The sequence below is a fragment of the Mesoplodon bidens genome (genome assembly GCF_964165515.1).
Source record: "Mesoplodon bidens genome assembly, chromosome: 8".
Classification (NCBI taxonomy): Eukaryota; Metazoa; Chordata; class Mammalia; order Artiodactyla; family Ziphiidae; genus Mesoplodon; species Mesoplodon bidens.
Window position 1 is genome coordinate 901,490 of NC_138165.1, and position 16,064 is coordinate 917,553.

At 41.6% G+C, this 16,064-nt stretch overlaps 1 protein-coding gene across 6 annotated transcripts in view; it reads left to right on the forward strand.

Annotated features, from left to right (window-relative positions):
- The window catches only part of SAP130 (Sin3A associated protein 130), a 75,736-nt gene extending 62,387 nt beyond the window's left edge, over positions 1–13,349 (forward strand). For all 6 annotated transcript variants that reach the window (XM_081242524.1, XM_081242526.1, XM_081242525.1 and 3 more), the window contains 3 exons: positions 10,159–10,262; positions 12,062–12,175; positions 12,394–13,349. In XM_081242524.1, coding sequence (XP_081098650.1) covers positions 10,159–10,262; positions 12,062–12,175; positions 12,394–12,552 — 377 coding nt within the window. In that variant the 3' untranslated portion in view covers positions 12,553–13,349. The remainder of the gene's footprint in view (positions 1–10,158; positions 10,263–12,061; positions 12,176–12,393) is intronic.
- Positions 13,350–16,064: the final 2,715 nt, after the last annotated feature.

Below are 16,064 nucleotides of genomic sequence, written 5' to 3' on the forward strand. Positions count from 1 at the left end.
TAAAAACAAAAATAAATAAATGGGACCTGATTAAACTCAGAAGCTTTGTACAGCAAAGGAAACCATAAACAAAACAAGAAGACAACCCACAGAATGGGAGAAAATATTTGCAAGTGATGCAGCTCACAAGGGATTAGTCTCCAAAATTTACCAACAATTCATGCAGCTCAGTATCATCAAAACAAACAACCCAATCAAAAAAATGAGCAGAAGACCTAAATAGGCATTTCAGCACAGAAGACATACAGATGGCCAAGAGGCACATGAAAATATGTTCAACCTCACTAATTATTAGAGAAATGCAAATCAGAACTACAATGAGATACCACCTCACACCAGTCAGAATGGCCATTGTCAAAAAATCTACAAACAATAAATGCTGGAAAGGGTGTGGAGAAAAGGGAATCCTCCTACACTGTTAGTGGGAATTAGTACAGCCACTGTGGAGAACAGCATGGAGGTTCCTTAAAAAACTGAAAATAGAGGTACCATATGATCCAGCAGTCCCACTCCTGGGCATATATTGGAGAAAAACATGGTTCGAAAGGATACATGCACCCTGATGTTCACTGTAGCAGTATTTACAATAGCCAAGACATGGAAGCAACCATAGTGCTCATCAGCAGAGGAATGGATTAAGAAGGTGTGGTACATATATACAATAGAATAATACCCAGCCATTACAAAGAATGAAATAATGCTATTTGCAGCAACATGGATGGAGATTATCATACTAAGTGAAGTACATCATACAGAAAAAAACAAATATCATATGATATTGCTTATATGTGGGGGAAAAAACATAAAAATGAACTTCTTTACAAAACAGAAACAGACTCACAGACTTAGAGAACAAACTTATTGTTACCAGGAGGGAAGAGTCGGGGGGAGGGATAGATTGGGAGTTTGGAATTGACATGTACACACTGCTGTATTTAAAATAGATAACCAACAAGTACCTACTGTATAGCACAGGCAAGTCTGCTTAGTATTCTGTAGCAACCTAAATGGGAAAAGAATTTGAAAAAGAATAGATACATGTATATGTATAACTGAATCACTTTCCTGTACTCCCGAAACAACATTGTTAGTCAACTGTACTCCAATATGAAATAAAAAATTTTTAAAAAGAAGGAAACAGGATATTATTTAGACTGTGCAGCCATTAAAAGCATAAGGAAATACTACAAACAACTTTATGCTCATAAAGTCGGCTGCTTGGATGAATTAGACCAATTCCTTAAAAGCCACATATTACCAAAACTCAGTGAGAAACAGGCAATCTGAATAGTCTTATAACCATTAAATAAGTTGAATCCATAATTTAAAAGCTTCCAAATGGGAATCTATAGGCTCAGATACTTTTACTGGGAAATTCTACCAAACGTTTTTGTTTTTTTATTTTTGCCGTACGCGGGCTTCTCACTGTTGTGGCCTCTCCCGTTGCGGAGCACAGGCTCTGGACGCACAGGCTCATCGGCCATGGCTCACGGGCCTAGCCGCTCCGTGGCATGTGAGATCTTCCTGGACCAGGGCATGAACCTGTGTCCCCTGCATCGGCAGGTGGACTCTCAACCACTGCGCCACCAGGGAAGCCCTACCAAACGTTTAAAGAAGAATCAACACCAATTTCCCACAATCTCTTTTAAATACAGGGGGGAACACTTCATTTTATGAAGCCAATATTTTCCTGATACAGAAACAAGACAGGGAGAGTACAAATATAGAAAACTACATATCAATATTCCTTAATGAATATAGATGTAAAAATTCTTAACAAAATGTTAGCAAATTGAATCCAGCAATTTCTAAGTAGAATTTTACACCTTGATCAAGTAGGATTTGTTACAGCTATGCAAGGTTAGTTCTGCATTTGAAGATCAGTGTAATTCACTGTTTTTAACAGGCTATATTAATTTCCTAGGGCTGCCATAACAAAGTACTACAAGGTGGATGGCCTAAAATAACAAATATGTTCTCTTATAGTTCTGGAGGCCAGAAGTCCAAAATCAAGGTATCAGCCAGATCATGCCCTCTCTGAAGGCTGTAGAAGAGAATCCTTCCTTGCCTCTTTTTAGCTTCTGGTGGTTGCCAGCAACCCTAGTTATTCTTCGGCCTGCTACTGCATTACTCCAATTTCTGCCCCCATCTCCAACAGAGCATTCCTCCCTGTGTTTCTTGACTCTTTGGATTTAGGGCCCACCCTAGTTCAGTATGACTTCTTAACTTGATTACATCTGCAAAGACCCTCTTCCAAATAAGAGCACGTTCACAAGTACCAAGGGTTAGAACTTAAACATCTTTTGGGGGGACATAATTCAACCCACAACAGAAGCTAAAGAAAAATCACAGGATCATATCGATTGATGCAGAAAATTTGTTTGACAAAATTCAAAACGTTTACATGATAAAAACTCAAAAACAGAGAAGGAAGAAGACTTCCTCAACTTGATAAAAGTCTACAAAAAAACTAGAGCTAACATTATACTTAATGGTAAAGACTGAATGCTTTCTACCTGAGATTAGCAAAATGATAAGACTGTCTTCTGTCACCACTCTTACTTAGGATAGAACTGGAAGTTCTAGCCACATCATAAAGTAATAAAAAGAGGTAGAAGGCTATACAGGTTGGAAAGGAATAAATAAAACTGTCTATTTGCAAATGACATCATTGTCTACATAGAAAATCTCAAGGATTCTACCAAAAACCCCTGAAACTAGTAAATAAGTTCAGCAAGGTCACAGGCTACAATATCAACATGAAAAAAATCAATTATAATTTTAGATACCTGGAATGTTGTAGAAACGTATTGAAAGCATAATGCCATTTAGAATTATTCCCCCCCAAAGTGATATACTCAGGTACAAATCTAGCAAAACATGTACAGGACATGTTTGCTGAAAACTGAAAAATGCTGATGAAAGAAATGAAAGAAGATGTAAATAAATGAAGAGGCATACAGCATTCATGATTAGAAAAACTCAAAAGATGTCAGTTCTCCCTAGATTGACTGATACATTTACTACAATTTCTACCAAAATCACAGAGGTTTTTGTAAACTTAGTAAAGCTTGTTCTAAACATTATGTGGAAAGGCACAGGGACTAGAATAGGTAAAATAATCTTGAAAAACAACAGAAATCTTGTTACCAAATCTTCTTTAGCTTCAGTACTCAAAACAGCATGGTGTTTGCAGAAGCATAGACGTATTGATGACGGGAATGGAATAAAAAATGAAGAAATAGACTCACACAAATATGCCCAACTGATTTTTGACCAAAGTGCAAAAGGAATTCAATGGAGGAAGGAGAGTCTGTTTAACAAATAATGCTGGACATCCATGTGTTTGGTGGGGGCGGGGGGGACCTCAACCTAATCCTCACACTTCATGCAAAAATTAACTCAAAATGGATAATAGATTTAAATGTAAAACTATACAACTTTTAGGAAAAAAAACTAGGAGAAGGTCTTCAAAACCTAGGGCATGGTGAACAATTCTTAGACATAACACCAAAAACACCATCTCTAAAAGAAAAACAATCAATAAATTGGACTTCATAAAACCTTTTTTAATCTGTGAAAGACCCTATTAGGAGGATGAAAAGACAAGCTATAGACTGGGAGGGAATATTAGCAAACTACATCTCTAATAAAGGACTCATGTCTAGGATATATATTAGGAACTCTCAGTACTTAACAGGAAATAAAAACAATAATCCAGTTAGAAAATGAACAAAGGCATGAAGAGCCATTTCACCAAAGAGGATACATGGATGGCAAGCACCTGAGAAGATGTCCAAGGGAATATAAATCCTAGTCCATAAGTGTGGGCTATGTAGAGACTCTGTTCCAAAGTGTGCAGTGTGGAAGAGGGTGTCTCTCTCTCTTTACAGTGGAGACATGTGACAAACATCACCTCAGCCAGGTGATCAAAGTCAATTTCAATAGTAATGAATCGTGTAATAATACGTACCCTTCTCAGGCAGTGATGACAATGGTACTTCTCTATGTCTCCTCTCAAAAATCTATAACCACTGTCTAATCCTAACAAAAACATCAGACAAATCTAACTAGAAGGTCATCCTACAAAATAGTTAACCAGTACTCTTTAAAACTGTCAAAGTCATCAGAAGCAAGGGAAGTCTGAGGAGCCGTCAAGCCAAAAGGAGTCTCAGGAGACATGACAAGTAAATGTACTGTGGTATCTTGACTGGATTCTGGAACTTTAGAAAGCAGTAAAATTTAATTTTTAAAAAGCGTTTATCCCTAGCTATTAGAGGAACTTAAATTGAGATGCCTATCAAAATAACTGAAATTAGGGAATTCCCTGGCAGTCCAGTGATTAGGGCTTGGCGCTTTCACTGTCGGGGACCAGGGTTCAATCCCTGGTCAGGGAACTAAGATCCCACAAGCCATGCAGCACAGCCAAAATAACTGAAATTAAAAATACTGATAATGCCAAATGGGGATGTAGAGAAACTAGATCTCTCATACATTCCTTTGAGCATTTTGAATGTTATCCCACTGCTTTCTAGCCTCCATTGTTTCTCTAGAGAAGTCAGCTGCTGATTTTATTGGGGTTATCTTGTAAATGATGCATCATGTTTTGTCTTGCTCCTTTGAAGATTTTCTCAACTTTGACTTTCAACATTTTTATAATACTATAATATGTCTATTTGTATCTTTGCATTTATCATACTTAGTGTTCCTTGAGCTTCCTGGATATATAGGTTATTGGTTTTCAGTAAATGTGAGAAGTCTTCAGCCATTTTTTCTTTGAATATTTCTCCTCCTTTCTCTCTTTTCCTTTTGGTACTCCTTTATACATGTCTTGGTGCTCTTAATGGTGTTTCATGTTTCTTTGAGGCCCTGTTCATTCTTCTTCATTTGTTTCTCCCTTCAGTTCTTCAGGGCTGTTGGTCTGTCTTCAACTTTACTAATTCTCTTTTGTACCAATTCAGATCTACTGTTGAGCCCCTCTAGTAGATTTTTAACATTTTGCTTACTGTACTTTTTAACTCCAGAATTTCCATTTGGTTCTTTTCTTAAAAAATAATTTATATCTCTCTACTGATACTCTATTTAATGTGACATGATCATCATACGTTCTTTTTCATCATACCTTCTTTTACTTCTTCACTCAGGCTTTCTTTTCATTCTGTGAATTTATTCATAACGGCTACTTTGAAACCTTTTTCTGATAAATCTGACATCTGGTCACTCTCTCAAGCAGTTTCTGGTGCCTGTTTCTTTTTCCCTGTGTATGGGACATACTTTTCTGTTTCTTTGCATGCCTCATAATTTTTGTTAGAAACTGGACATTTTAGATACTATATTGTAACAACCCTTGGTACTGATCTCCTCATCTCCTCCAAGACCCACCATAGTTATTTGCTATTTGCTTGTTTATCTGTTTAGCGACCGGCTGGATTCTTTTAGTGAAGTCTATTCACCTGCACCCCGCCAACACCACCAGGTGTTAAGCCTCTGACGTTACTCCTTAGGGAGGCACAGCTTTGGGTGCCCACAGTCACCTGGGAAGACAATGGCATTAGTAGGGTTCTCCCCCACTGTTTCCCTGACCACATCCAGCTGATAAACCCCACTACTTGCTTGCCATTTAATCTACTAGAACACAGTACTGGAATTTGACCTTAAACACAAATTCCTCTGCAAACTAATCCAGTCGTATTGTAGCTCCTTGCCAGAATGGTTTCTGAGGTCAGTGTTTGATGTTTGTTCTGCCCCAGGAGATCTCCTGCCAGCTGTCTTACTCTTTGTTCTCTCCTGAAAACTGGTCAGCCCACAGTCTAGGCCGCGTCTTTCACTGGGTCTGCACGTTTCCTCCTACTTGCCTTCACTACACTCTCACTGCTTTGGGGAGCATTTGAACTTGCGTACTCTGTTGAAAATGGAGCCACCTCCTTTGGGAAGAGATCAGAAGCTTCCTGTGCTATGGCCTGTTTCTCCCTCCAGGCAGAATCTCTGAGCCTAGGGCTCTGGAGGTGGGGGTGGGACAATGACAGCCTTTTCTCCGAGTAACACCTTGTTCTAGGAGGTGAACACTCAGGGTAGGGGAAGAGGAGTGAGTAGCCTGGGGTACGTCCGCTTGGTTTGCCTCTCCTAATGTGACGCCACCATTTCACAAGCCAGGAGAAGGGCTTCTCAGACTGTACTTCTAAGGTACAGTCTCCATCCTACAAGCGGGGTTGAGCAAAAGAAGGGAGCCCCCCCATGTCAGTTAGACTCGCCTGGGCCTGGGCCTCAGCAGCAGGGAGCACGGAGCAGGATGAGGAATGTCTCGCTCCTCCTGGGAGGGGAGCCGTCTCCCTAGCGGCTGGCGGAGAGGGGGCTCTGTGTTCTGGGCTGCAGCGATCTGGGATGGAGTCACCGCCTCTCAGCTGGAGAGAGGCGGGAGGGAGCGGTCTTGGTTTAAATACCACAGACTTCCTGTTCTTTCCACATTTTAGTAGCTTTGCTCGAGTAGATGTTTCTGCTTTGCTCTTTGCCCGTAGGACCTTTCCCAGAGGTTTAAAGCCTTCTGTAAAACTTTCCCCCAGTTTCACTGGGGAAGCAGCTTAGAAGAACAGTGTCATATCACAAGTCACTTGTTGCTGAGCTACTCCGGAAGACAAAAGTGTAGCAGTTTTAGAAAAGCCAAACATACACTTACCATATGACCCAACAGGTGCACTCCTGGGTGTTCATCCCAGAAAAATGAAAGCCTGTGTTCACACAAAAATCTGTACACAGGTGTTCATAGCAACTTTTTGGTAAGAGCCAAAATCTGGAAACAACACAAATGACAGCAAACGGTTAAACAAACTGTAGTGCCGTTGAATATTACTCAGGAATGGAAAGGAAAGAACTACTGATCATGTAATAGCTTAGGTGGATCTCAAGGGCACTGTGCTTATGCTTAGTGGGAAAAGCTAATCTTAGGAGGACACATACCAAAAAGAAAAAAAACAAGACATATCATGTGATGCTATCTATATGACAGTCTCTAAGTGACAAAATTACAGAGATGGAGAACAAATTAGTGGATTTGGGGGTTAATCACGGGGCAGGGGTGGTGTGACCATAAAGGTGTGGCACAGGAGAGATCTCTGTGGTGATGTAATACTTCTGAATCTCGATTGCGGTGGCAGTCACATAAATCTAAAATGATGTAATGGCATATACTCACTTTACATCAGTGGCAGTTTCCTGGGTGTGATACTGTACTACAGTTATTAAGATGTAGACAGTGGTGAAGGAGAAACACCTGACCTCTCTTTACTATCTTTTTTCCCCAGTAATAGCTTTATTGAACTATAATTCACGTAGCATACAATTCATCTATGAAAATGTACAATTCAGTGATTTTTAGTATGTTCACAGTTGCACGTCCATCACTACGGTGAGTTCTAAAACATTTTCATTACCCCGATAAGAGACTCCACAACCCTTAGCCATCCTTCCCAATCCTGCCATCTTCACTCCTCCCTATACCCCCAGCCCTGGGCAACCTCTGATCTGCTTTCCATCTCTGTAGATTTCCCAGTGCTGGACATTTCTTATGAATGGAATCATATATTATACAGTCTTCTGTGACAGGCTTATTCCACTTAGTGTAATGTTTTCACGGTTCATCCACGTAACATGTCTGAGTACTTCATTCCATTTTCCTGCCGAATAATATTCTATTTTATGGATATATACCACATTTTATTTATCCATTCATCACTTGATGGGCATTTGGGTTGTTTCCACTTCTTGATTATTATGAATAATGGTGCTATGATCATTTGTGTCTACATTGTTTTTATAAATTTATTTTATTTATTTTTGGCTGTGTGGGGTCTTCATTGCTGCGCATGGGCTTCCTCTAGTTGCGGCAAGCGGGGGCTACTCTTTGTTGCAGTGCGCGGGCTTCTCATTGTGGTGGCTTCTCTTGTTGTGGAGCACGGGCTCTAGGTGTGCAGGCTCAGTAGTTGTGGCTCGTGGGCTCTAGAGCGCAGGCTCAGTAGTTGTGGCGCACGGGCTTAGTTGCTCCGCAGCATGTGGGATCTTCCCGGACCAGGGCTCGAACCCGTGTCCCCTGCATTGGCAGGCGGATTCTCAACCACTGCACCACCAGGGAAGCCCCATGTATCTACATTTTTGTGGGAACATCTGTTTTCATTTCTCTTGGACATATACATAGGAATAGAATTTCTGGGTTATTTGGTAACTATAGTTAACATTTTAGCAACTCTCAGACCGTTTTCCAGAGTAAATACATTTTTCCCACCGGCAGTGCATGATGATACTTCTGATTTCTCCATATCCTCACCAGCACTTACTCTTTTTTTTATTACAGCATCCTAATGGGTGGGAAGTGGTATTTCACTGTGGTTTTAATTTACATTTCCCTAATGCCTAATGGTGTTGAATATCTTCATGTGATGTTGGCCATTTGTATATGTTTTTTGGAAGAAATGTCTTTTTGGATCCTTTGCCCTTTTTAATTGGTTTGTCTTTTTATCATTGAGTGGTAAGAATTCTTCCTATGTTTTAGATACAGGTCCCTTACCAGATATATCTGTAGACTATCTTTGCAACTTCTGTGAAACTAAAAAGTTTTTTTTAATGCTTGTAATGAAATATACACGTCCATCTAAAACTGGTGAAATCTGAATAGGGTCAGTGGACTCTGTCAGTGTCACGGTTGTGATATTGACTGCAGTTTTGCAAGATCCTACCACTGGAGGAAAGTGGATAAAGAGTATGCAGGATCCACAACATTGGAAAGCAAGTATAATCCAATAAATAGGTAAAAAAAAAAAAGTACACGGGCTCTCCCTGTATTATTCCTTACAACTGTATGTGAATCTACAGTTCTCTCAAAAAGGTTAAAATTGGGGCTTCCCTGGTGGTGCAGTGGTTGAGAATCTGCCTGCTAATGCAGGGGACACGGGTTCGAGCCCTGGGCTGGGAGGATCCCACATGCCGCGGAGCAACTAGGCCCGTGAGCCACAACGACTGAGCCTGCGCGTCTGGAGCCTGTGCTCCGCAACAAGAGAGGCCGCGATAGTGAGAGGCCCGCGCACTGCGATGAAGAGTGGCCCCCGCTTGCCACAACTAGAGAAAGCCCTAGCACAGAAACGAAGACCCAACACAGCAAAAATAAATAAATAAATAAATAAATTAAAAAAAAAAAAAAAAAAAGGCCCCATCCTTGGGAAAAAAAATAAAAAAAAAAAAGGTTAAAATTCTTTCATCCCATTCATGCTAATATTTGCCTAGTAGACAGAGTTTTTTTTTAATTGCTCTGAGAAGTAAAGTTCGTCAGTTTCAGGTTCACAACCATATCGAAAGAGATCTTACATGTCCCCCGGCCCCGAACATGCACAGCCTCCCCTACCGTCAACACCACCACAAAGTGGTGCATTTGTCGCATCTGCTGAACCTAAACTGACATACAAGTATCACCCAAAGTTCATCATTTACAGTCCAGTTTGGTCTTGACATTGTATACTGTATCAGTTTGACAAGCATATAGGTAGGGTTTTTTCAAGATTAATTTTTAAAATAATAAAATAAGTTATTTAATTTAAAAAATCTTTTTTAATTATCCATGTACTATGTAATTACATTTTAAGTCCTAGTTAAACAGTGATATTAAAACTTCACAGATACAGCTAAACTCACCTTTGACAGGTGCTCCTCAATCCTAGTTTCTTTCCCCAGTCCAAATGATACAATTCATGTTTATTTTACTACAGTGCTGGTTACTGGACTTTTCTACCTACATTTAAATGTGACTCAAGTTGGAGCCCTGTAACTTCTCCAAGATCTAGATTACACCACGGAGCTTCTAAGCTTCAGGCCCAAACTCTCCACATGCTGGCAAGCTTCACACATGAGCAAGGCTCCAACCTACTAAAGACCATTTCCTTCATTTAAGAGTTTAGAGTACTAACTTACTCTCTTTTGAATTCACTAGATTAGCAGAGTATGTCTTTAAAGAATTCTTCTGGTGTGGACAAAAAGAGCTTTTATTCATGTTGTGACTGTATTTTCACTGACTTAAAGATATTTAAGTAAAATTCTTAATAAAGTAGTGGCTTGAACACAAATGACTTTAGCTCTATAAAAATTGAAATATACTTTTTTTTTCTTTTATGATTCCAGAGGAGAAGAAAGCTATGCTGCAGGAAATAGCTAATCAGAAAGGAGTATCCTGTCGTGCCCAAGGCTGGAAGGTTCACCTCTGTGCTGCCCAGTTGCTGCAGCTGGTAGGTGGTGCTCTAGCAGTTGTTACGTCCTGCTGAACAGAAGGATGGATGCTGGAGACGTCTGAGTTCATAGAACATTTTCTTTAGAGTGATTCCGAAGCGTTCCCAGTTAACGTGGGTCATGGTAGAATTTTTATGTGTGCTGTGTGATATTGTAATTACTGTTACCTATTCTGTGGGTGTAATTGTAATCTAAATATATCTTAGTTTTGGTCCCCGTAAGTGCAATATACTGAACAACTTAAGTTTGTAAGATGTACAATTGAGGTTCAGTGTTACGTGTTGCCGTGACATCTGAAAAAGAGGGGGCGTCAGATGACCCAACTGTGTAAGCTCCTCCTCCTCACCCTGCTCCTTGGCGTGGGGACCAGGCACAGTTCCCACTTCTTCCTGAACAGTGGGCTTCAGTTCTCTGCCAGCTTGTGATACTCAGATAAGCTGGTGACATCCTCCCGGGAGGACCGGGGGCACCGCTCGCTCTGGCTGCTGCAGTGCCTGCCTCCCACAGCCCCTACTCCTTCACTCCGTTCCCTGCTTGTCATGGAGCGCAGCCCCCATGTGGCCATGCGTGGTGTGCGCTGTCCTCTTCCCCTGGGCTGTGAGGATACTGACTAGTAAACTGCTGTTGATCTCATCTGTCCAATGTGCTAGGTGTTCAGCCCTTTCCATAACCCTAGGCGGGAATCCTTCCTTCAACAAGGTAAAGAGGAGGTGATCAAAATAATAACCTCACAAAGTCTTTCCATCTTTGGAGTAGCAGTGATCTGAAGAACATTGTCTTTTATGAGTATTGTTCTTAAAGTAGTGCCATGGCTAGTTTTTTTATGTAGCATAAAAGCATATTTCTCTGAAACTTACAGACTTGTTTTTCAGAGGGATTGTGAATTCCTGGCAGAATTTTAAAGTTATCCTTGGACTTCCCTGGCGGTCCAGTGGTTATGACTGCACTTCCACTGCAGGGGGCACGGGTTTGATCCCTGGTCGAGGAGCTAAGATCCTACATGCCGTGCGGTGCGACCAAAAACAAACAAACGAATAAATAAATAAATAAGTTATCCTGGGGGCTTCCCTGGTGACACAGTGGTTGGGAATCCACCTGCCAATGCAGGGGACACGGGTTCGAGCCCTGGTCCGGGGAGATCCCACATGCCGCGGAGCAGCTAAGCCCGTGCGCCACAACTACCGAGCCTGCGCTCTAGAGCCAGTGAGCCACAACTACTGAAGCCTGCGCGCCTAGAGCCCACGCACCCAGCAAAGAGTAGCACCCGCTCACTGCAACTAGAGAAAGCCCGTGTGCAGCAACAAAGACCCAATGCAGCCAAAAATAAATAAATTAAATTAATTTTTTTTTTTTTTTTTTTTTTTTTTTTGCGGTACGCGGGCCTCTCACTGTTGTGGACTCTCCCGTTGCGGAGCACAGGCTCCGGACGAGCAGGCTCAGCGGCCATGGCTCACGGGCCCAGCCGCTCTGCGGCATGTGGGATTTTCCCGGACCGGGGCACGAACCCATGTCCCCTGCATCGGCAGGCGGACTCTCAACCACTGCGCCACCAGGGAAACCCAAATTAATTAATTTTAAAAAAAGTTATCCTGGAAGAAGGACTCTGAATTATGGCAAATTGTAATGTAAATTGTTGTTGATCAGTTTTCTTTACTGCATCTTAGTCATTGGGAGAAATGATTTTATCACCCAAACAGATCTAATACCAGTTTACACAGGTGATTCAGGGTGGGTTGTCTGCCTGAGTTTGACAAAAGTATCTCTGAAGTCATGATGCCCTCCCTCTTGTTTGTTGCAGACAAATCTAGAACACGATGTTTATGAAAGACTCACCAACCTACAGGAAGGGATCATCCCAAAGAAAAAAGCAGCAACCGATGATGATTTACACCGAATAAATGAACTAATACAGGTTTGAAGGAGCCCTTTCCCTCTCCTTACTTCTCCCTTTCCCTCTCTCGTCCACTAATGCCTTTAGTAAAAACCTGTTCAGCCTGCATTATCAAGAAACACTAAAACATTGTTTCTGTGTGAAAGCCTCACAATGGCTCAATCCAAAGAAGAGAAGTTCTTTAAAAGCCACGTTGTCTCGAAGATTACTTACTGACGCTGTGATGTCCTTTGTTTCAGGGGAATATGCAGAGGTGTAAACTTGTGATGGATCAAATCAGTGAGGCCAGAGACTCCATGCTTAAGGTTTTAGATCACAAAGATCGTGTCCTGAAGCTTCTGAATAAGAACGGGACTGTCAAGAAGGTGGCAAAATTGAAGCGGAAGGAAAAAGTCTAGACCCCGAATCAGGACTTCGGAAACAGAATTTATGAAGAATGGTGTTGGGGGTGGGGGAGGGCTTTGGTTATTTTCAAAGCAGAACATTGAAATTAAGAAAGCGTTCCTTAACTCACGCTCGAAAGCAGAAGAGCCCATAGCATCCAGTGACACGGAAGGATCAGAGCGCATCTGACACAGTGGACTCCAGTCTTTCTTTCAGGCGTCTGTCTCCCTCTTACACGTACCATGTCGGACATGATTCCTGATGCATCAGTGTCTCCCAGTTGGAATCAGTGACATAAGTGACTGGCTGGTGTTTTTCAGCCTTCCAGTTGATAAACTGTATTTATCTGCTGGATTCCTGCAGGACCCATACTGAGCCTGGACTGAAAGTATCCACTCAGACCATCTGTTCCCTCTCTACGCTGAAAATTGAACCTCTTCCCCTCACCCCAGTCGGTCCTTACTCTGACCTTCAGATGCCCACACTGGCCTTCTAAAGCAGTGCCATGGCACCGAGAGACCTGCCACATCTCACTCTAAAGGGTTTTAACGATCGATTCTCGTCATTTTTTTAAAGAACCATTTCAGAGTGAAATTGTTACATTGTCTGTCCTGCGTGTGTCAGAGTTGGGTTTCTGTGGAGGTTCGAGCAGGCAACACCGTAAGTTGCTCTGAGATCTGTGTTCTGAAGTACATTCTTGGTTATCTGTACTTCTGTGCCTGGTGTGATGCTGTTAATTGTATGTACCACACATCTCCAAACGTTAATAAAGGACTCAAAGAGGTTTTTGTACAGAAGCAGTTTACATCTTTTTATAAAGTTAACCGGTGCTGTACTGCACATCGCTCGAGCGTTTACTCTGCTGTAGTTTCTCTCACGTTTTTGAGTCTACTCTGTTAAAGTTTTGTCGTTCCACGTCGAGTTCCACTTACCCTCGTATCTTGAAGATGTCACAGATGGTGAAGCCTGTTAGCTTTTGGTTATCTTAAATACGAGACTACATTGTATCCCACTGCAGATAGAAATTGGTCATGTTATAGGACAATTGGGGATAGAGCTTCCAGGAGAGTGGAGTTTCTTTACAAGGTTGCTTCCTGTGAACTAGCTCAAGTGGGAAGGTAGCCCAGCCTTGCTTTTTGCCTTGACCTGCACAGATCTGAGACGGGAGTCTATGCCAAGTCTGATCCAGTCTTTGGGACCAGAGACGGCCCTCCTGGGACGGCCTTCCTGGGACGGCCTTGGCTCTCCTGGGGCAGCCTTCCTCGAACTGGAATGGTAAACTCTGGTCTGTTGTAGGATTGGGGAAGAGAGAAGCAAAGTGGGCTTTCAGCCTTCCCCCGGTTAGGCCACATGGCCTGCATAGCGTAAGCTAAAGAGGTTCTCGGAACAGTCAAGGCTGCCTCACTAGAGTGTTTCAACCTGAAGAGATTACTGACTATGTACTAGCTGATGCCGGTTTAGTGTTGTGTGCAGTGTAGTGCCTGTGCTAGCACAGGGCTCCTTGCCTCCATTTCTCATCTGTGCATATTGCCCAGGTATACGTGACGTGCTGGCTCTGAAGGACAGGACCCAGGTACTTTGGGTCCTGCTTTACAGACCTGTTCTCTCTAAAAGTATTGTGACCTCTGTTTAAACAAAGCTTCGATAACCCTGGTCAAAGGAAGATTGTCAGTACAAGCTTTGCTGTCAGTGCAGGTTAGAACGGTGTTGTGGTCTGTTTTCCCTCGCCTTATGAGGACAATATGATCAGAAGATAGGAGAGGGTGGAGGGGGAGGTGAATTATATGTGTGTACAGCATTATTTAAAAACAAAGCACCTTAAAGTATACAGTCTGATAAGATCTTACACACATATATGCCCATGAAACCATCACCACGATCAAGAGAGTGGAGATACCAGACCCAAAATTTTCCTGGTGCCTCTTTGTGATTCCTTGCCTCTCACCCCTCCCTGCCTCACCACCCCGCATCTCCAGGCAAAGATTAATCTGCTTTCTGTCACTCTAGATTGCATTTTCTGGAATTTCATTTCAACGAAATCACACAGTATATTCGTTTTTGGGGGAGGGAGTCTGGCTTCTTTTGCTCAGCATAATGGAAATTTATGCTGAGATTTGCTCATGTGGCTTATTTCAATAGTTCATTGCTTTTTACTGCTGAGTAGCAAGCATTCCATTGTACGGATATGGATATTCCTTCCACAAGTTGTTTCTGCATTCACCTGTAGAAAGACATTCAGGTTGTTAGGTTTTGGTTATTACAGACACAGCTACTTTGTATGTTTCTGTTCTTTGTATGGACAAATGTCAGTACACACCTTAACTGGTGGTTTTATGTTCGTTGTACTTTCCAGGGATTTATGACCAGGAGATAGTGCTGAGAAGTCCAGACACCCGGTGGCTCTTGGTCCAGAAAACTATCATTCACATACTTAAGGATGAGAAAGAATTAGAAATATATTTGAGGTAGGACATCGATACGGTTTCTGTTCTTTACAGTAGAAAAACATAAATCTGGGGGGAAAAGTTTTTCTGTTGTTTTTTTTTTAATATTTATTTATTTATTTGGCTGAGTCATGTCTTAGTTGAGGCACGCAGGATGTTTTAGTTGCGACACGCAAACTCTTAGTTGCGGCGTGGGGATCTAGTTCCCTGACCAGGGATTGAACCCAGGCCCCCTGCATTGGGAGCAGGGAGTCTTAGCCACTGGACCACCAGGGAAGTCCCTGGGGAAAAAGTTTTAATCCATCTGCTTGGTCTAGAATATCTTTCATATTATTTTCTTAAACCTAGGTATTTCAAAAGATCATTAAATAGAAAATGCTTTAGAATATTTTCATTGATTTTCATCATAGTAATAATATAGAATCACACAGTTTTAGAGTTTAGAAGTTATTTAGAGGTTATATAGTCCAGCCCAACCTGTGATGAAATGGACACCTTTGAAAGGATGTTAAGTTTTTGTACTTTTTTATAGTAAAATACAGCACAGGTAAAGAAAAGTACATGAAACAAATGTATAGCTTTATAAGTTCTTAAAAGAAGAACAACTTTGAAATGGTCCCCCAGAGTAAGAAGTAGAACTTTGCTAGCCACACAATGCTCTATCCCAATCACACACTCTACCTCTCCCTAAAATAACCACTATCTTGACTTTTCCCTCCCAAATAATCAGTTTTATTGTGATGTAATTACAGAGAGTAAAATACCCAAATCTTAAATTTACAGTTGTGTGCATTTTGACACACATATACAACCATGGCTAACATCCAGATAAAGATACATGACATGACTGTAACCTCAGAAGGAGCTCCTTTGTAGTCAAGTACACCTGTGTCCTCCCACCCACACCCATTAGTTTTGTCTGTCCTTGAATTTCGTGTGAATAGAATCACACAGTAGGTACTTATTTGTGTCTGGCTCTTTTGCTCAACATAATTTGAGATTCTTCCATCTGTTAAATGTATCCTAAGTTGTTTCTTTTTACTGCTGTGTGACTGTGCCACAGTCTGTTTACCCATTTCCCC